The sequence below is a fragment of the Gorilla gorilla genome, chromosome 7 (genome assembly GCF_029281585.2).
Source record: "Gorilla gorilla gorilla isolate KB3781 chromosome 7, NHGRI_mGorGor1-v2.1_pri, whole genome shotgun sequence".
Lineage (NCBI taxonomy): Eukaryota > Metazoa > Chordata > Mammalia > Primates > Hominidae > Gorilla > Gorilla gorilla.
Window position 1 is genome coordinate 34,392,428 of NC_073231.2, and position 21,921 is coordinate 34,414,348.

At 40.9% G+C, this 21,921-nt stretch overlaps 1 protein-coding gene across 1 annotated transcript in view; it reads left to right on the forward strand.

Moving 5' to 3' along the window:
• The window catches only part of DCTN6 (dynactin subunit 6), a 35,154-nt gene extending 13,601 nt beyond the window's left edge, over positions 1-21,553 (forward strand). The window contains exons 3-7 of the mRNA XM_019032826.4: positions 5,260-5,365; positions 7,304-7,392; positions 9,508-9,555; positions 10,589-10,731; positions 13,175-21,553. Coding sequence (XP_018888371.1) covers positions 5,260-5,365; positions 7,304-7,392; positions 9,508-9,555; positions 10,589-10,731; positions 13,175-13,273 — 485 coding nt within the window. The 3' untranslated portion in view covers positions 13,274-21,553. The remainder of the gene's footprint in view (positions 1-5,259; positions 5,366-7,303; positions 7,393-9,507; positions 9,556-10,588; positions 10,732-13,174) is intronic.
• The last annotated feature ends 368 nt before the right edge of the window (positions 21,554-21,921 follow it).

Genomic DNA, 21,921 nt, shown 5'->3' on the forward strand with positions numbered 1-21,921 from the left:
TTCACGGAAATCACAGCCTTCCTTTAAGAAGTTCACCAGGCCAGACGCGGTGGCTCACGCCTTTAATCCTAGCACTTTGGGAGGCCGAGTCGAGCGGATTTCCTGAGCTCAAGAGTTCGAGACCAGCCTGGGCAACACGGTGAAACCCTGTCTCTACTAAAATACAAAAAGTTAGCTGGGCGTGGTGGTGGGCTCCTGTAGTCCCAGCTACTCGGGAGGCTGAGGCAGGAGAATTGCTTGAACCTGGGAGGCGGAGGTTGCAATGAGCCGAGATCGTGCCACTGCACTCCAGCCAGGACGACAGAGCGAGACTCCGTATCCAAAAAAAAAAAAAGTTCACCAAACCAAAATCTAGCGGTTATGTATCCTGAAGTACGCTTATGCTAACTACTTCAGTCTGTGCCCAAAAAAGACGCGCAAGAAGTTGAGAGAAGCTATTTGATGAGTTATTGCCTGTGACATTTGCTGTCACCTCACAATTTAAAGCTGATCATTTCTCAAACTTTTATTTCAGCGTCTTAACACTGGGACCTGTAGTTTGGCAATGCTGCCAGCAGGTGGAGGTGGTGTCTAAATCACTGGTCTCACCTAAATGCAGCGGTGCTTTCTCTCCCTCTCTGGACACAGCCCTCAGATTTCTAACCAGGCATTTTCCAGTTACTTGTTTAATAATTATTAATAATGATAAAGACAGTAATAACAATAATAAAATAAAATACCTGCTTAAAATAGCTCACATATTATTTTTTAAATATTGTGCAAGACATCTTATGGGACTTGGGGTTATTTTAATTTTTTTTTTTTTTGAGACAGAGTCTCACTTTGTCACCCAGGCTGGAGTGCAGTGGCGCAGTCTCGGCTCACTGCAACCTCTGCCTCCTGGGTTCAGGTGACCCTCCTGCCTCAGCCTCCCAAGTAGCTGGGATTACAGATGCCCGCCACAATGCCTGGCTAATTTTTGTGTTTTATTAGAGATGGGGTTTCGCCATGTTGCCCGGTCTTGAACTCCTGTGCTCAAGTGATCCACCTGCCTCGGTCTCCCAAAGTGCTGGGATTACAGATGTGAGCTACCACACCTGGCCTATTTTAATTTTTAAAAATGTGTGCTTCTGGTATCTTCTGTGAAAAAAATTTTTAAAAATTTTTAAAAAGTGTGCTTATTTGTTTGAGTTCTTTATATGAGAAACTTGTATTACTTAGTCATTTTTGAAAGGGATAAATGAAACTGTCACTTGTTTTCATAAGTTTTAAAGAAACACACAGGTCCCAGGGGTATCCTTGTCTTGTCAAGAACTACAGCTTGACGACCGACAGAATATCTAGTGTCTCTGGCTACTTATCTAGCAGTGGCAGAGGATCTGCTTTCTGTAACAGATATGACGATCACTTCCTCCTATCTTTTTTTTTTTACCCTCAGAGACAGTGTCTTGCTCTGTCGCCCAGGCTAGAGTACAGTGGTACAATCATTGTTCCCTGTAGCCTCGAACCCCTGGACTCAAGCAATCCTCCCACCTCAGCCTCCCAAGTAGTTGGGACCACAGGTGCACCCCACCATAACTGGCCAATTTTTAAAATTTTTTCATTTTGTAGAGAAGGGGGTCTGACTCATTGCCCTGGCTGGTCTGGAACTCGTGGCCTTAAGTAGTCCTCCCACCTCAGTCTCCTGAAGTGCTGGGATTACAGGTGTGAGCCATTGTGCTCAGCCCCATATCTAAGATTTTTAAAGCTAGTTATGGAAAATACTCTCATTAATCTTTTTACTGTCTGATCATGTGGTGTGGAATTTTTCCCCTTGGCTAACAGGAGGTATTACCCTGATACCTGAGTAGAGGTGCAAAGTGGTTCTTTTTCTTCTGTGTCCCAGACCAGAATTAGTTATTTTGCTTACTATGAAAAAGTTGTGCATTAGCTCTTAGTAGTAAATAGTGATAAATCTCCCATTTTTTAGGAACCATGGTCCAGACCCCACAATCCCTCTTTCAAACATTTCATATAATCCACATTTCAGCCCAATGAAGTAGGTTACAGATCTCTTCTTTCTGTAGATGAGAAAACAAGCCTCTGTGAGAGTAAGCACATCACCTTTAGTGATAGAGTCCGGTGTCTAGACTCTCTAGACAAGGGGGGTGGGGCTGGCTGGGGCTTTGATTACAAAGAACCTAAAAGAGGCAGATTGTGTCCTGTTATCATAGAATATTTTGACATAAAATATAAACCTGGTATGGTGCAAACTACACATTTCAGTTGGTTCCCACAGCTGGAAGCCTTACAATTTCTCCTTTAAAAGAAATCCACTGCTCATTTCCCTGTTGTTTAGGATCACAGCCCCGAAAGTTGTGATGTCTAAATGCCATTATTAAGGGACCTGTGAAATAAATTATGGTATATTAATATAAAATGAGATACTTTTCAGCCATTAAAAAGAATATCTATCTAGATATACTTACATGGAAAAATTACCATGAAGTAAGCAAATTGCAGAAGAATAAGTAATATTTCTTGGTGTGAAAGAAGTGTGTGCTTGAAATGCATATTTTTCTCCAAATCGTATTTATTTTTAAACTTTTTAATGAGATATAGTTTATATGGAGTGATATTTACAAATTTTTTTTTTTTTTTTGAGATGGAGTCTCGGCTCTGTCACCCAGGCTGGGGTGCAGTCATGTGATCTTGGCTCACGGCACCTTCCACCTTCCAGGTTCAAGCGATCCTCCCACCTCAGCCTCCTGAGTAGCTGGGACCACAGGTGTGCACCACCATGCCTGGCTAATTTTTTTGTATTTTTCGTAGAGACAAGGTTTCACCATGTTAGCTAGGCTGGTCTCAAACTCCTGACCTCAAATGATCCACCCGCCTCGGCCTCCCAAAGTGCTGGGATTACAGGCATGAGCCACCGCCCCCAGCAGTATTTACATATCTTAAGTGTACAGTGGAACTTACGTCTGGAATAATATACTCCAAACTTTTAAGAATAGTTAACTATTTTTTTGTAATTTTTTGTAATGATCATGTTATTATATATATATATCTCTATGTGAATATGTGTGTATATATGCATATATATTTTTTGTTTGTTTTAAAGAAAAGGTTAGATGTACACATTTATACTCATGTTCAACTTGAGAAGCTTCCCAGGGATCTCAGAGATCCATCCCATCTTCTATCCTGAAATCTTCCATCCTGAATAGGAGAATATGCCTGGGAAATTTTACTTTAACAGCTGAAGATTTGGAAAGCCAGAAGTGACTGAGAGATCAAGGCCACTCTTGTTATTTCTTACCAGACTGTGCGTTCTGATCAGAAATGTTGGGATGTTGGACTGAGCACCCTGTTTTAGGCCCCCACCCTCATTATCAGCCCCCAGCAATTCCTCATCAGGAAAAAGAATAGGCATTCCTGAGGTTCTCTCCAATTCTCTGGGCACCAGAAACACCTCCTTATTTATTTTAGTACATTTGTGAATGAGTGTGTATTAAGCATTCCCAGTTTTCAAGATAACAAGTTCAAAAGAACAAAAATAACATGTATTTATTTTTGTTGCCCCATAACATATAGTGAGGCATCTCAGCTGTCACAGGCAGATAATAATTATGAATTGACAATTTATATAATTAGGTGGGGCACAGTGGCTCACGCCTGTAATCCCAGCATTTTGGGAGGCTGAGGCAGGAGGATTTCTTGAGGCCAAGTGTTCAAGACCAGCCTGGGCAACATAGTGAGACCCCATCTCTAAAAATTAGCTGGATGTGGTGGCATGTGCCTGTAGTTCCAGTGATTCAAGAGGCTGAGGCAGGAGGATTGCTTGAGCCCAGGAATTGAAGACTGGAGGGAGTTATGATCACACTACTACACTACAGCCTGGGTGACAGAATGAGACCCTGTCTCTTAAAAAAAAAAAAAAAAAAAAAAACCAGTTTACACAATTGAATACTGAATTTCTTGGACAGCGTCACTTTCCTAATCCCCCAGCCCCTCTATCAACACTTCTGTCCACCCTCCCTTACTTTCAGAGTCAGTTACTTCATCTGCACTTGTTTACCCATAAAAATTGCCTTGGTATTGAGGGGTACGTGGGATGGATATTGGAGAGAGGCTAAAGGAGGCTATGTTTTCTCATCAGTGGTTTCATTATCACCAGAACCCTCAGCCTGTGGTAGATAAAGCTGGGAGGGAGTGTGTTAGCATTCCAGGCTCAGGGCAGGGTAGACGGTGCTGGTGAAGTGGGAGTAATGAGGGCCCTGGCTGTTCCCTTCAATTCGAGACTGGAGGCATCGCCTCAGGGCTCCCCATGCCAAAGTCCTAGGACTCCAGTGATCACCTTTGGGTCCTTCTGCTGCCTCCCTTTAACCTTTTCAGCTTTCACTGGTTTAAATCATATCCTGGGCCAGACAGCAGAAGCTGTGCCACCTTTCAGTAGGTGCGCTCATAATAGGGACACTGACAGAGGAACAAAGCTGTTAGATCCCATAATTTCTGACTTCTGTCCACCCATATTTCTCCTTTTTTTTTTTTTTTTTTTTTTTTTGAGACAGGGTCTTGCTCTGTCACCCAGGCTGGAGTACGGTGGCATGATCTCAGCTCACTGCAGCCTTTGCTTCCTGGGTTCACATGATTCTCCTGCCTCAGCCTCCCAAGTAGCTGGGACTACAGGCGCACATACCATCATGCCTGGCTAATTTTAGTATTTTTTGGTAAAGATGGGGTTTCGCCATGTTGGTCAGGCTGGTCTCGATCTCCTGACCTTAAGCGATCTGCCCGCCTTGGCCTCCACATTTCTTCTCAATTATGTAATAAAAAGACTAATTCGGAGGTACACTCGCATAAGAAAGCAGAACAGCTTAAGCAAAGAGAGTGTTACCTTGCTGAGGGAAAAGAAGGAATTAATTTTTATTGCCACCTTTGTGTCACATGCTGTGTCTCCAGCATTATCGCCCCTAGCCCTTACAGCAACCCTGTGGGACTGGTGTTGTCATCACCTCTGTTTCACCACTGAGATCACAGGAAGCTTCCGAGTGGAGGCTGAGCCAGAGCTGTCTGGCTGTAGTGCCTGTGCCATTCCACTCACATTGGCTTGCAACTTGGCCCTGACTACTGATGATAAAGCCTGGGAGATAGTATCTGTGAAGTACCTAGCTTGGTGCCTGGCACATACTTAGAAAATGTTCCTCCCAACAGCCTCACCCATCCTCAGTCACCTTCCACCCTTCTGTTGGAAGCATAGCCTCCACCAATAATTTCTTCTCAAACTATTTTTAACAGGACCTCGGACAGTGATCCACCCTAAAGCAAGAATTATTGCAGAAGCCGGACCAATAGTGATTGGCGAAGGGAACCTAATAGAAGAACAGGCCCTTATCATAAATGCGTAAGACTTTTATACATACTGTGAACCAAGTACCATGGGTAACGGTTTTTCTTAATTTCAGCTGTCTGTAAGAACCTTTTCAGCTGACATCCAGGAGGCCTACTATTTTAGAGCTAGAGAAGCATTAAGGGTCTTTTTCAACATAAGTAAATGAGCAAACCAAATACCATATGAGGGAAAAGACTTGTCCAAGATGAGAGAGCTGAGTAGCTGCCTAGAATCTTTGACGCTCGGTCTGGTCATCTTCCCCTTACATGTGGCTATCTCACCCATGCCTTAAGCAAACATTTCCCGAGCACTTCAAACCTCCAAGTGCTGTGCCCACCACCTTGCAGAGTTTTTTTTTTTTTGGATTTTTTGGTTGTAGCTGAAATGTTATTACTCATGCCTAAACACGTGAATTTAACTCAAATATATTTTTTCACATGTTTTGCACAGGTGACACCCAGAATTATAGTTGAAAAATGTGGAGTCCTAGAGGCAATTTTTAAACTGTAAAGATTAAAAAATAATAAAATACTAGAACATGTGCATGATCTGAGTGAACTAGACTGTAATACCTATGAATTTTTCATAAACATAAGTTCTTTCTAGATAAAATTTTGGGAAGGAATTCAAGCTTATACCTAATTTATAGCAACCATGTATGGAATTTGTAAGAAAGACCTTGGGAAAATATTTAACTGTCAGAAAAAGACTGATTTAATGCTTACTTAGGATTTAAAATACATTTGGCACTTTCAGTGTAAGTCAATTAACAGCAACTATATTCTGCAGTAACTCAACTGTCAGAGATAAAGCACCATTTAAAAATGGCGTCCTCCTCTTAGAACACAAACATTTTATCTTCCAAATATTTCAACTAGCTAACTAATAGCAATAATTATTTTATGTGAATATCTGTTTATGTTTCACAATCCCAAATGATTATTAAGGGTGGAAAATTTTCAAGTTAGGCATGATTTTGGTTCTAATTAACAGCCTAAAAAGATAGCTAACATCTTCTTTCCTTTGTCCTGGAGAAGACCCACTGGACTTTGAATTTAAAAAATAAAGTAGGCTGGGTGTGGTGCCTCACGCCTGTAATCCCAGCACTTTGGGAGGCCGAGGCGGGCAGATCACGAGGTCAGGAGTTCAAGACCAGCCTGACCAATATGGTGAAACCCCGTCTCTACTGAAAATACAAAAAAAATTATCCGGGCGTGGTGGCACCCCACCTTGTAGTCCCAGCTACTTGGGAGGCTGAGGCAGGAGAATCGCTTGAAGCTGGGAGGTGGAGGTTGCAGTGAGCCAAGATCGTGCCACTGCACTCCAGCCTGGGGGACACAGCAAGATTCCATCTCAAAAAAAATAAAAAATAAAAAAATCAAATAAATAAATTAAGGAAGGCTGTTCTTTTCTACACACCAATGACTTCTTCACTTTTCAGTAGCTCTCTTCAAGTCAAAATCAAGCCTTCTCTAGCACACAAGATGAATGAATCACTTGAATTAAGAAATAACTTACATAGGCTGGGCGTGGTGGCTCATGTCTGTAATCCCAGCACTTGGGGAGGCCCTAGCTGGTGGATCACCTGAGATCAGTTCGAGACCAGCCTGGGCAACATGGTGAAACCCCATCTCCACAAAAATACAAAAATTAGCCAGGCCTAGTGGCACGTGCCTGTAGTCCCAGCTACTCGGGAGGCTGAGGCAGGAGAATCTCTTGAACCCAGGAGACGGAGGTTGCAGTGATCCAAGATGGTGCCACTGTACCAGCCTGGGTGATAGAGTGAGATTCCATATCAAAAAAAAAAGAAAAAAAGAAATAACTTATATAGTCATGTCTTTTAAGCTTGATGTAGGTAAAATTGAAAGAATTAACCCAAATTTGAAAATGGGAAGAAAATTGCTTATTGTGTTATTGACTTTTTGGATGATTTGTTTCTTCTGTTTACAGTTACCCAGATAATATCACTCCTGACACTGAAGATCCAGAACCAAAACCTATGATCATTGGCACCAATAATGTGTTTGAAGTTGGCTGTTGTATCCTTTACAATAATCTACCATAAATAATTCCTGGCTCTCCTTTAGCACCTAAGTCTTCTCCTGTAGAAATTGTAAAATTGTCATAATTTATCTATCAAACATACTTACATTCACAATATATATTATAATTACATTTTTAAAAGTAGGTCATCCAGGCTGGGTGCGGTGGCTCATGCCTGTAATCCCAGCACTGTGGGAGGCTGAAGCTGGCGGATCACTTGAGGCCAGGAGTTCAAGACCAGCCTGGCCAACATGGTGAAACCCCATCTCTACTATTAAAAAAAAAAAATTACAAGAATTAGCCGGGCACGGTGGCGCACGCCTGAAATTCCAGTTACTTGGGAGGCTGAGGCAAGAGAATCGCTTGAACTCGGGAGGCAGAGGTTGCAGTGAGCCAAGATTGTGCCACTGCAATCCAGCCTGGGTGACAGAGCAAGACTCCTTCTCAAAAGAGAATAAAAATAAAAATAAATAAAAGTAGGTCATCTAGCTCTTTGAACAGACTTCTTGAATAGTATATATTTTAAAAATGGTCCCTTCTGTTCCTGTAAATAAGTCAGTAGAGTAAAGTAAGTATGCCATTTTTAGACAAACGCAGACACACACATATCTGTAGCTCAGCACTTTGAAAGTAACCACTTTCTTTTGCTGGTACTACAGCTTGTTGACAGGTAGCAATGGCTGAGTGACAGTAAACATAGAAGCAGCAATGCTGGCTTCCTTCTTGATTCAAGAACCCCAGCTTTGTCAGTTTGGTTCCTCTGTAGTTTTAGGTAGACAATGCATTGCCTGATTCAAGAAAATGGTGTGTAGGGATGAAAATATTCCATTATTCATGTGTTGTCTTTTTCCCCCCTAGAATATCTCCAGTTCTTTAGCTTAGTTTAGTACTCTAAAAAGATGGTAAAATCAGGCCAGGCACGGTGGTTCATGTCCGTAATCCCAGCATTTTGGGAGGCCGAGGCGGGCAGATCACCTGAGGTTGGGAGTCTGAGGCCAGCCTGACCAATGTGGAGAAACCCCGTCTCTACTAAAAATACAAAATTAGCCGGGCGTGATGGTACATGCCTATAATCCCAGCTACTCGGGAGGCTGAGGCAGGAGAATCACTTGAACCTGGGAGGCGGAGATTGCAGTGAGCCGAGATCGCGCCATTGCACCCCAGCCTGGGCAATGAGCGAAACTCCGTCTCAAAAAGATTAAAAAAAAAAAGATAGTAAAATCTTACGGTGTCAGCAAAACATACTATAGTAGAAAATATTTAGAAGGAAAAATCTAAATGTTCAATGATAGCAAGATATTTAAATAAATTGAACTATGAGCATAAAACCACTAGGACCATTAAGCAGTCATTTAAAATTATGTTTTTAAAGATTTTATTTTATTTTATCTTTTCTGAGACAGGCTCTTGCTCTGTCACCCAGGCTGGCATTGCAGTGGCACAATCATAGCTTACTGCATCAAGCAATCCTCCCATCTCAGCCTCCCAAGTAGCTGGAATTATAGGTGCACACCACCATGCCCAGCTAATTTTATTTTTGGTAGAGATGGTGTCTCACTCTGTTGCCCAGGCTGGTCCTTGAACCCCTAGGCTCAAGCAATCCTCCCACCTTGGCCTCCCAGAGTGCTGGGGTTACAGATGTGAGCCACCCTGCCTGGCCTAAAGATTTTAATAGCGTGGAATAATGCTTGCAAATTTGAGTGAACTGAATAAGCTATAAAAGTTTATACAGTTTGATTCCCACTTATATACAGGAAATTCTATATATTTATATAAAGATATATCAAACTTTTAACAGTGTTTAAGTGATTGCGTGATGGATAGTTTTAATTGTCTTGAAACAATTATGAAAATATTTTACTCATAAAATCAGGGTATAAGGTGCTCAGTTCTTTAAAAACACAAGTCATTTATTTATACCTAGAGACACTTACGTTTAAAGATTAAACCGTTACCACAGATTGCCCAGAGCAAAGAGTTCTGGCAAGGGTGAGCCTGCATGGCCCATCTGACACCCCTGTCCTCTGTCCCAGTGCAATATAAGTACATACTGTGTTAGTGGGGACTAAAGATGAACATATTTGTAGTATTTACCTAACTCTGGCTTACAGATTCCCAAGCCATGAAAATGGGAGATAATAATGTCATTGAATCAAAAGGTAAGCTACATTCAGAGTTTCATTGTCAAAGCAGTGACCTCTTTTCTCTTTGTGGTGTCCTGGGAAACAACCTAATAGAAACTGTGGCAAGGTGTTGTGCTTGGAAGTGGGCTACAGTAGCTGGCGAACTAATTGTTTGCCACTAAGGAACCTAATCTGGTGATGTGGTTATCTGGTAATGTTAAATACATTAAATTTAAAATCAGCTATGTACAGGATTGAATTAAACCATAAACTTTAAATGAAAGATTTGGAAAAGATTTCTACTAAATACTAGTCTCTGAAATTTTAGTTGGTTAGTGTTGTTGTAGAATTAAAGAGGGGGGAAAAATCAAAGTGTCTGTAGCAGTTGTTTTCTTTAATTTCAGGAATACTTTTCCCTAGCCAATCAGAAACAAATATCATGTGCTTGTAAGTGGGACCAGACAGGAGATTACCTAAAGTCACTGTCACTACTGGGAAGCAACTTCAAGAGCTTGTCCCACCAAGGTCCAGAAAAAACCTGAATGATGACAATTCTTTAGAATAGTGGGTTATCTTTCTTGGTCCTGAGTGGCATGAAAGAAAATGCTTCTTTTTTAAATAATAAAATTACACTTTTTGTTAATCTACTTAATGACTTTTATTTTAATTTGGATTATCAATTATCACTATTATCATCAGCATTTTCTGTTTATTTTATGCTTACTGTGTGTCAAACCTGTGCTCATCACTTTACATCTGTTATCACATTTATTCCTTAAACTGTGAAGTAGAGTGGCCTCTTTGTTTTATAGATGAACTTGAGCTTAGAGACTTTGCAGCAACTTTCCCAAGGTCACACAAGTAGCGGCAGAGCTCCATTTTGAATTCATCTGACCCTGGCTTGTACTGCCTGCCTCTGTGTTGTCCATACAAACTCCAAACTGATGTATTTTCTTTAACTTTTTTCTTGAGGCCAGTTTACATTTTTATACCTAAATCACCTTAAGAAAAAAAGTGTTGGAATCATTTGATATCTTAAGTTGCAGTTCTTTCTGTGTTTTTATTGCAGCATATGTAGGCAGAAATGTAATATTGACAAGTGGCTGCATCATTGGGGCTTGTTGCAACCTAAATACATTTGAAGTCATCCCTGAGAATACGGTGATCTATGGTGCAGACTGCCTTCGTCGGGTGCAGACTGAGCGACCGCAGGTACTAGAACCTCTCTTTAAAAAGAGTTCTATCTGCTGATTTTCCCAAAATACAATGTAATTGTCTTCATGAGGCAGCAGGTACACTATTTAAGAACATAATTAAAATAAAACAAAAGATGCCAGGCTCAGTGACTCGTGCCTGGAATTCTAGCACTTTGGGAGGCCGAGGCAGGAGGATGACTTGAGGCCAGGAATTTAAGACCAGCCTGGGCAACACAGTGAGACTCTGTCTCTACAAAAACTAGAAAAACTAAGCCAGGTGTGGTGGGGCATGGCTATAGTCCAGCTACTGAGGAGGCTGAGGTGGGAAGATAATTCTTGAGTGTGAGGTTACCATGAGCCATGATCATGCCACTGCACTCCAGCCTGAGCAACAGAGACCCCAACTCAAAAAATAAATAAATAAAAAGAAAACAATGAGAAACATCCCGAAAACCAGGGTTTAATTGCAGTTCAATCCCTAAAATCAAGATTTAATTGCAGTTCAATTATTTAGTCTTTAGGTTAATATCAAAAATATATACAAGGATGACAGTGACAAGTCTGTTATGAGAAAAGATCCAGAAATGTTACTCTTGGTCTCATGCATTGTCACTGACAATGCATAAACAAACTGTACAAGCCATATTGATTTACTCCTAAAATATCAGTCTTCAAGGTTAAGGAATGACCATACTACATTTATCCTGTGCCTCTAACTGGGGTGTGTCTATTTATTGCCATAGCTTCATAATAAACACAGCTTGTGAATAAGAAACTGTGTTTGGATATTTTCCTGGCTTGAGAAATTATCTCCTCCTAGAAATTCAGATCAAGAATAACGTAGAGTACATATTTGGAGTTTAATATTAGAGTAGGAGATGAAAAAGATAGGGCATTTGGGCTTCCTTTGGACATAAGACATTTGTATTGCAGTTTCGAGCCTCATTGCTTGGCACATTCGATATATATTTCTTTAGTTACCTAGCCTCCTTTTCCTCCCACTAAAGAAAATAGTTTCAAGCACTGTGCGAGGCCAAGGCGGGCAGATCACTTGAGCCCAGGAAGGAGTTCGAGACCAGCCTGGGCAACATCATGAGACCCCATCTCTACAAAAAATAAAAAATAATTAGTTGGGCATGGTGGCATTCACCTGTAGTCCCAGCTACTTTGGAGGCTGAGTTGGGAGGATCGCTTGAGCCCAGGAGGTCACGGCTGCAGTAAGCTCTGTTTGTACCACTGCACTCCAGCCTGGGAAAGAAAAAAAAAAAAAGAATAGTTTCAAGATATAACTTTGCCTCTGATTCTTAGCCATATTTTATCAGAAATCAAAACTCCAGTTCTTTTTGGGTTACTCTATTTCTGTAATGTTTGGCTTCATTATTATTATTATTATTTTAAGCAAGTATTACTCTATAGACTAAAAAGGAAATAAGGTCAAATCCAGTCATTTGTTTTACTTTCTACATAACAGCAAAAATGACTGAAGAGTGGGAAATGAAGCTGGTGTTGGGGAAGGGAGATTAGAATTAAGTGAGCAAGAATATCTGAAGCTTTATATTTTATAATATGCCTAAATTTCACTAATCATAAGGATTATGTAGAGGTCTTTATTAAAAATAAAGATTCCCCACACTTACTGAGTCACAGTGCTAGGGCAGGGGCCTAAAAATCTGTATTTTTCACAAGTACCGCAGTGAGTTTTACAATCAGGAAAATCTGGGCAGTACTGGTATATGAAGAGTGAAGATCAGACAGATGTATCCAACCAAGTACACCTCAGCTGTGTGGCTCTGTAGGTCACGTGGAAAACAAAATACTCTGGGTGTTTTACTTATGTGGTCTTCTGTAATCGGAACTTTTAACTTTTCAGAAGCCAGGGTGAAATCTACAAAAGTGAGTTTTAAAACTGATTTCTGTATATTTTTATATAAATATATAAAATCTGTTGGCTTTTTCTTGTAACCAAACTTAGTATATGTTCATTATAAATTAAAAAAAAAAACAAGCAGGTAAGCAAAAATGAGTTAATGAAAAGCACCTGTAATTCCACAACTTATTAATAACCATTGCTACCTGGAACTTTTTTTTTTTCTTTGAGACAGGGTCTGGCTCTGTCACCCAGGCTGGAGTGCAGTGGTGTAATCATGGCTCACTGCAGCCTCAACCTCCTGGGCTCAAACAATCCACCTGCACCCCTGCCGCCCTGCTTCCACCTCAGCCTCCTGAGTAGCTGTGACTACAGGGGTGTGCCACCACACACAGCTAATTTTTAAATTTTTTTAGTGACAAGATCTCCCTATGTTGCTCAGGCTGGTCTGGAACTCCTGGGCTCAAATCATCCTCCTGTCTGGGCCTCCCAAAGTGCTGAGATTACAGGCATGACCCACCACGCCTGGTTGCTGCATGGTACTCTTGACTTTGCTTTCTGCCAGTCGGCCTTAATTACCTTATCTTTTTAGCCCCAGACACTACAGCTGGATTTCTTGATGAAAATCTTGCCAAATTACCACCACCTAAAGAAGACTATGAAAGGAAGCTCAACTCCAGTAAAGAACTAAGAACAGTATATGACATGAAGATAACATTTTGTCTTTGACCACTGTCTTTTGAATGGGCCCACAGTGTTTATGTACTCTTAACAACTCACAGAATAATACATGTTCACTTTATTTTGTAAAATTGGGTTGAGAGGAAACTAATGGAGTTTCATTGTAACTGTCCTTTGTAATTTATATAAATGTATTATTTTCCTATATCCTTGGTTCTTTTCTGATAATTTACAGATTTAGCTTTTCTTTTGTTATATAAACTGCTAGCCACAAATTTTAGTTATGTAAAAGGCTACCCTTGACAAGAAAAGACATACTGTCATGTATTTATATTCTAGCATAGACTAAACTGAATAAAAATGCTGATAACAGGACCTTTAGTAAGCATACTTTAATAAGTTTTTCTCCTTGAATTAATCTTTTCTCTTAATTTTTATTATGTACTAGTTGTATTAAAGCTAATGTGTTTACTTTTTCCTCTTGTGGATTTGTAGCTGTTTAAAATTTCAGGTGAATTTCAGTAGCTATTGAATTAATTTAGACTTCACTTTGTTTTTAAGAAAAGTACAATTTTTTCTTTTTGGTAAAACAAAAGTAATCAGGGAAAGATGTTTTCAGTAGAATACAAATTAGTGGCATTCTTGGGTTTCTGAGGACAATGAAACTAAAAGAAATTTTGAAATTATACAAATTTATGAAATTATTAATATTTTAGCATAGTACTAATCACTAATCATTGAGCTTTATTATTCTGTTGTCTATGTAGTGAGCAAAATGTTGAGAATTTTATAATTCCAAATTTTTAAAATAATTCAAGTGCATAAATTTACTGGAACATACTTCTCAACTTTTGAATTAGTAGATATTGACTAATACTAAGATACTAAAATACTAAGATATTCTCTCAAAATTTAATTTTTATTTATTTATTTTAGAGGCAAGGATCTCACTCTGTTACCTAGGCTGGAGTGCAGTGGCACAGTCTGCTCACATGGATCACTTGACCTCCTCAAACTCAAGTGATCCTCCCGCCTCAGCCTCTTGAGTAGTTGGGACTATAGGCATAAGCCACCATGCCTAGCTTTTTTATTTTTTTTAACTTTTTGTGGAGACAGGACCTCACTGTGTTGCCTAGGCTGGTCTCAAACTCCTGACTCAAAATTTAATTTTTAATTGTGAATAGAAAAAAATATATTTTTGAATTTCTGAAACTGACAGCGCAAATTAGCGTAATTGTTCGAAATTGGAATGATTTTGGTAAGAATACTCATGACTAAACTTGGAAAACTATACTGTAGCAGATGAAACATTGAGCTTTTGAAAAGGAGAACATAAATACCCTATTTCTGTTAACTGCTATTTATTCATTTTTCAACCCCCTGGTGATCAGTTCAGAATGTTGTTGATCACGGAAATTTTCTAGATAAAAGAAATGAGAAATTACAAGACAGTCTTTGAAATTCTATACTGGTTCTAATGTATTCTCTTTGGACAGGCTCTGATATGCTAAGTAAATGGCCTCTCCAAACTACACAGGTACTATGTGGGGCAGCAGTGAGATACCTTCTAAGGACTTGATAAGAAGAAACCACCAGAGAGTCTACACATAGTGAGGAGAGTCTCAATGCTTCCCAGGTACACTGTAGGTTATTACATGATGTTAACTCATTTGAGAAAAGAAAATAACCGAAATTATCAACTCACCAAAATGGGGTTTGAAGAAACAAAATATGACAGTGTGTATACAGTGTTATCCGTGAAAAGGAAGTCCTGCATCCAAGAGATGTGAGTAATTCAGTGACCAAAAGTGTTCTCTACTTCAGTTAGGACTAGTTTATCAAGACCCAAGGTATGTGGCTTAGGGAGAACATACCTTGAGACTTGCCACTTCTTTTGGCACTAATTACAAGCCTAACTGAACCATCTTCTGATTGTTGATATGGCCTTTTAAGCTATTATTGTTTGGGAAAAGGGAGAATTCTGCATGAGGGCACCAACATTTCATTCCGCACATAGTAAATTTAGAGAAATTCTCTGGTTTATATGTCAGTCTCATGTGAATTTTGTGTGTGTGGTTCTGCCCCCAAGTTTGTCAGTTTAGCCTATGAGTTTCTAAATATTCTGATGAAACATAGTTTCTGATTCTTCAGGATAGAGAACCAAAGCCCAGACAGATTATTGCAAACTTCACTCTTTGGGGCTTCTGCATAGCCAGGCTGTCAGCCTTCTTCTAGTGGCACTCTATCTCACTTGAGACTACACTCAAACTGCATCCCAAATATTCTAGACAAATAAGCTAAGTGGTAAGGAGAACCCAGACATCCATGTGACATGAGGTAGTAACTGGGTAGGGAAAAGAGAGAAACCACTTTATCAAATCATCTTATTGCAATCTGGCACTAGCTCTTCGGGCAAGATGATGGATCTTCACCAGTTGAACAGTGTAAGGTCTAGAAACAGTGATGAAACTTCACTTCATCCATAAGCACACACTGTAGTAGTTATGTATGCTGTGTAACAAATTACCCCCAAAACTAAAACAACACACATCTTATTAGCTCACTCAGTTTCTGAGAATCAAGAATCTGTGTGTGGCTTAGCTGATGCTGGGGCTGCAGTATTCATTTCCAAGATGGCACACTAACATGGTTGTTGCCCGAAGGCCTCAGTTCATCATCACATGAGCCTCTCTACAAGGCTACCTGGGTGTTCTCTTGACATGGCAGTTGGCTTTTTCCAGAATGAGTGATCCCAGAGAGGGTGGAAGCCACAGGGCCTTTCATGACCTAGTCTCTGAAGTTGCACACGATCATTTCCAATGAATTTGATTTGTTAGAAGTGAGTCACTAAGTCCATTCTACACTGAAGGGATGGGGAATTAAGCTGTACCTTTTGAAGGGAATAGCATCAAAGTGTTCATGCTCATATTTTTATTTTTTATTTTATTTATTTATTTATTTATTTATTTTGAGACAGAGTCTTGCTCTGTCACCCGGGCTGCAGTGCAGTGGCACGATCTCAGCCCACTGCAGCCTCTGCCTCCCAGGTTCTAGTGATTCTCCTGCCTCAGCCTCCTGAGTAACTGGGACTACAGGTGTGTGCCACCATGCCCGGCTCATTTTCGTATTTTTAATAGACAGGGTTTCACCATTTTGCCCAGGCTGGTCTCGAACTCCTGACCTCGGGTGATCCACCTGCCTCAGCCTCCCAAAGTGCTGGAATTACAGGCGTGAGCCACTGTGCCCAGCCCATGCTCATATTTTTAAACTCCAGCATGTATGTACACATCCATTTACATCTGGGTTTCTCCCAGTGCACTATCAGCATCTCTTTAGAGAGTCTCCACACTGGGAGGAAGATGACTTTGGGAAGGACTGCTGTATATTAATTGCCATGGCACATGACGTCATCAAAGGTCATCTTACCCACTTGAAGCCCCATTGTGTAGTGTTTTCTGACATCAAATGTGTGGTTTTTCCAACACCAGCAACCGATTCTCCAACACCAACTGAATGTCCAGCAATTCAGAACAGTTCTGGTGCTATCTGGAGTTAGCCCAGACCCCACACTCCCATAAAACTACCCCCACTTCATTTGCCAGCATCAAATAGGGTACTCAAACTACCCGTACTTCTGCCCAGCCAACTGCAAATTAGGGTATTCTCATGATCCTTCAGGCTCAATAATTCTCTAGAATGATTCAGAGAACTCAGGGAAGTGTGTATTTACTACTGCAGATGTATTACAAGGATACAACTCGGAACAGCTGAAAGCAAGAAGTACCAAGGCCGTGGGATGGGATGGGATGGCACAGGGTTTCCATTCCTTCTTTGAGCATGTCAGCCTCCCAGCACAGCACCAGCCTCGAAGCTTTCCAAATCTAATCATTCAGGAGTTTTTATGATCCGGTCTGTAGCCCCTCTAACCTCCCTGGAGTTCGTGAGTCAGGGCTGAGAGTTCTGATCCTCTAGCCCTATGTTCTCATTAGCATACAAAAGACAGTACATTCTGGCCAGGCATGGTGGCTTATGCCTGCAATCCCAGCACTTTGGGAGATTGAGGTGGGCAGATAACTTGAGGTCAGGAGTTCAAGACCAGCCTGGCCGACATGGTGAAACCCCATCTCTACTAAAAATACAAAAATTAGCCAGGCATGGTGGTGGGCACCTGTAATCCCAACTACTTGGGAGGCTGAGGCAGAATTGCTTGAACTCGGGAGGCAGAGGTTGCAGTGAGCCAAGATGGCACCACTGCACTCCACCTGAGAGCAAGACTCCGTCTCAAGAAAAAAAAAAAAAAAAACCCAGTAATTTCCAAGGGTCTGAGAAGCTCTGTGCCAGGGACCAGGGACAAAGACCAAATATTTTTTATTTTGCCACACCTACTACTTAGCAATTTAGATTACTTTCCCTTAAATATAACAAATTCCATTAAGCATCAGTTTAAGTTGAGGCGTAACAGAAATTATTATTAACAAAAACCTTGAGAGATAAGAATACTGAGCGGGAGAAATAATAGAAGAACTATTTTAACCCTAATGTACTTTGTCAAGTCTGACTTTTTAAAAAATCGCATTTATTAAGCTTGCATAGAGCTGACTACATGCCAAGCACTATTAAAAGCAGTTTACATGTAACTTGTTAATTGCACATTATTTCCTTTAATTGTCTTAATCAGGTAGGTGATATTACTATCCTTATTTTGCAGAACTGGAAATTGAGGCACAAAGAGGTTAAGTAACTGCCAGAGGTCCACTCAGCTAGTAAGTGGCATTTTGGCTGCAGAGTTCATGATCTTAAGCATATTCTCTGTTGCTTTATTGGAAGACTAAATCTTTTAAGGTAGATATTCTTATAATTCAGTGGGCTTCCTAAATGCGAATGGGGAAAACAGATGTGGATTCACCTTTCCTAAAGGCTTTGCCTCTCTTTAAACTCTTAAACTGAGTGATCCTCTCTGGGATCACTCATTCTGGAAAAAGCCAACTGCCATGTCAAGGGAACACCCAGGTAGCCTTGTAGAGAGGCTCATGTGATGATGAACTGAGGCCTTCGGGCAACAACCATGTTAGTGTGCCATCTTGGAAATGAATACTGCAGCCCCAGCATCAGCTAAGCCACACACAGATTCTTGATTCTCAGAAACTGAGTAAGCTGGGATTACAGGTGTGAGCCATTGTGCCCAGTCTGGGTCTGCTTGTTATAACTAATTAACTGTAGTGGTAATTTGTGGTGGTGTTTTGTTCTGTTTTTTAGTGTGTGTGTGTTTTACTGGTAAAAGTAATACATTAATAATTTCATTTTACACAGTTTAGGAGGTGGGGAGAAAACACTTCTGATTCCATGGCCCCACCTCAAGCACCACCACTTGAATCGTTTTGGGGCTAATTTTTAATGTGCAATCCAAGGTGAATGAAGATCTCTCAGACACATGCACCTTAAAGCTTCACAATTCCCATGTAGACCTGCTGTTTTAACACAAGAGGGCTCCAGAGACAGGATAGTCCCCCCATAGTGTCTAACAAATGGGTGCTCTTGGAGAGTTTTATTTATTTATTTATTTTTATTTGAAGACAGGGGCTGGCTGTGTTACCCAGGCTGGAAGACATGACTCACTGCACCCTCAACCTCCTGGGCTCAAGCAATCCTCCTGCCTCAGCCTCCTGAGAAGCTGGGACCACAGGCTTGTGCTACCAGGCCCAGCTAATTTTTAAATTTTTTTTTGTGGAGATGGAGTCTCCCTATGTTTCCCAGGATGATCTCGAATTCCTGGGCTCAAGTTGTCCGCCTGCCTGGGCCTCCCAAAGTGCCAGGATTACAGGCATGAGCCATCGCTCTTTCTGACCCATTTTAAGGATACTTTAGACTTTAATACTTTATTAAACAAAACTAGGAGCAGTTCCTTTCCTGTCTCCTTTAAAGGGTGTTGTATTTAAATATTTTAGAGCATTTAGCTGGGACTAGGTTCATGACACTAAACACATGCAAATGGAGGCTCAGGCTTTGAGAAGAGAATCACTGTCAGGCCCGCTAGAGACCCAGCCAAGAATGGATTGCCCAAGCCTTCATTGTCAGCATCCCTCTCCACAGGGTTTCAGCACTGCTCACCTTCATGAAAGTTTGGTGCTAAGTCCCTGAATTTAGACTTTCTTTTTTCCTTTTTTAAATTTTCAGTGACAGGGACTCACCATGTTGACCAGGCTGCTCTTGAACTCCTGGACTCAAGCCACCCTCCTGCCTCAGCCTCCCAACGTGCTGGGATTACAGGCATGAGCCACCATGGCCTGCCTAGCTTTTCCATTTCTTAAACTAACTCAGCTTTCGTTAGCTACCTATATGGTTCAGACTTTTAAGCCAGTCTCTGCTCTCAGTGAAAAATAATGCCTGATGCTCAGAATCCAAATTTCCCCTACTATGAAGTCGTCTGCTCCTTGGTAGGCTAATCACTGCTCTCTCTGAGTTGTATGCTTTCCAAAAATCAGTTGTATTTGGCCGGCCATGGTGGCTCACGCCTGTAATCCCAGCACTTTGGGAGGCCAAGGTGGGCAGATCACTTGAGGACAGTCCAAGACCAGCCTGCCAACATGATGAAACCCCATCTCTATTAAAAATACAAAAGTTAGCTGGGCATGGTAGTGGGCCCCTGTAATCCCAGCTACTCAGGAGGCTGAGGCAGGAGAATTGTTTGAGCCTAGGAGGCGGGGGCTGCAGTAAGCCAAGACTGTGCTGCTGCACTCCTGCCTGGGCAACAGAGCAAGACTCCATCTCAAAAAAAAAAAAAAAAAATCAGTTGTATTTGTTCCAAAACTTGTTTTTGCAAGTTGTACTTAATAACGATGTAATTTAATTCAATATTACCAAAATCAAACAATTATGAGTGTGAAGAGAGTAATCTCTATGAAAAAAAGTTGAAAACTTGGGAAAGACCTGATAAAGACGTGTTATTAAAGAAAAAAATGCTGTGGAATTAGGTGTGGGCAAAGCAACCATGAATGTTTGGAAGGGAGAGAAAAGTATCAAAATATAGGACTTTGCCCTCATTTTGTTTCACAAGTGTCTTGAGTCCTCATTCTACTGAAGCTGAAATTGATAATGCTTCTTGCTGTGCTAATCAATGTCCTCTGTGCAGCCACATCAGCAGGCCCACACGCAAAGAAAAGGTCTTAGCCTGACATCAAAGGAATGATGGGTAGATAAACCTGTTTATATTTTAAATTAAAAATAAAATTTTGAAGATATATATAATAATTTTATGAAGCCCCATATAGCTGACTTTTTTCTTTAACCAACCAACTACAGATTCTGACTGCGTAGTCAGGATGGCCAGGTGCAGTAGCTCACGCCTCTAATCCCAGCACTTTGGGAGGCTGAGGTGGGTGGATTGCTTCAGCCCAGGAGTTTGAGACCAGCCACACCTCATCTCTATTAAAAAAAAAAGAAGAAGAAGAAGAATCAGAATTTCTGCAGTATAGTTCCAGGAGCTGCCAAACAGTGGTATAAGGAAATGAATTGCCTGGGCCTCAACACATCCTCAGTGTCAGTGACACATGTATAGTTTCAAATGAATAACCTCTTTTTATGAAGATTATACTTTGGCATCCCTTATTGGTAGGCTAGCTGTGCTTGATTGTAACAGAATAGATTTTTAGGACTTAATCATCATTAATGTATCTGTATTAGTCTGTTTTCACACTGCTGATGAAGACATACCGGAGAATGGGCAATTTACAAAAGAAAGAGGTTGACTGGACTTACAGTTCCACGTGGCTGGAAGGCCTCACAATCATGGCAGAAGGTGAAAGGCACATCTCACATGGTGGCAGACAAGAAAAGAGGGCTTGTGCAGGGAAACTCCCGTTTTTAAAACCATCGGATCTTGTGAGACTGAGACCGAGACCAACTCACTATCACAAGAACGGAACAGGAAAGAGTCACCCCCATGATTCAATCACCTTCCACCAGGTTTCTCCCACAACGTGTGGGAATTGTGGGAGTTGCAATTCAAGATGAGATTTAGGTGGACATGCAGCCAAACCATATCAGTATCTACACTTGTTTGTTCAGAGAACAATTTCAAGTCTTTCAACTTATCCTGCAACTGTGCCTAAAATATGTTCCTTTTTTACTTAAGGCTACCTGGCACTGCTGTAGATGTGTAATATATTTTGCTTAAATGCTTAGCATGAAAGGGAAGACTTCCACTTTTGGTTGCTGTAACCAGTGAACTTTTGCCATTATGTTCAGTAGACTTTGTAATCAGAAAAAAATAAAATGACCATATTGAATCCCAGATGGCATTCTTTTTTTTTGTTGTTGTTTTTTTAAGAAAGGGTCTCGCTGTGTCACTCAGGCTGAAGTGCAGTGTCACTATCATGGCTCAATGCAGCTTTGACCTCCCAGGTTCACATGATCCTCCCACCTCAGCCTCCCAATTAGCTGGGACTACAGGCATGCACAACCATGTCCAGTTCATTTTTAAATTTTTTTTGTAGAGACGAGATCTCCCTATGTGGCCCAGACTGATCTCAAACTCCTGGGCTCAAGCTATACTCCTGCATTGGCCTCCCAAAGTGCTGGGATTACAGGTGTGAGCCACAGAACCTTGACCCAGAGGGCATTCTTTACATTCTAACTTTATCATAATGCAAATAGAAAAAT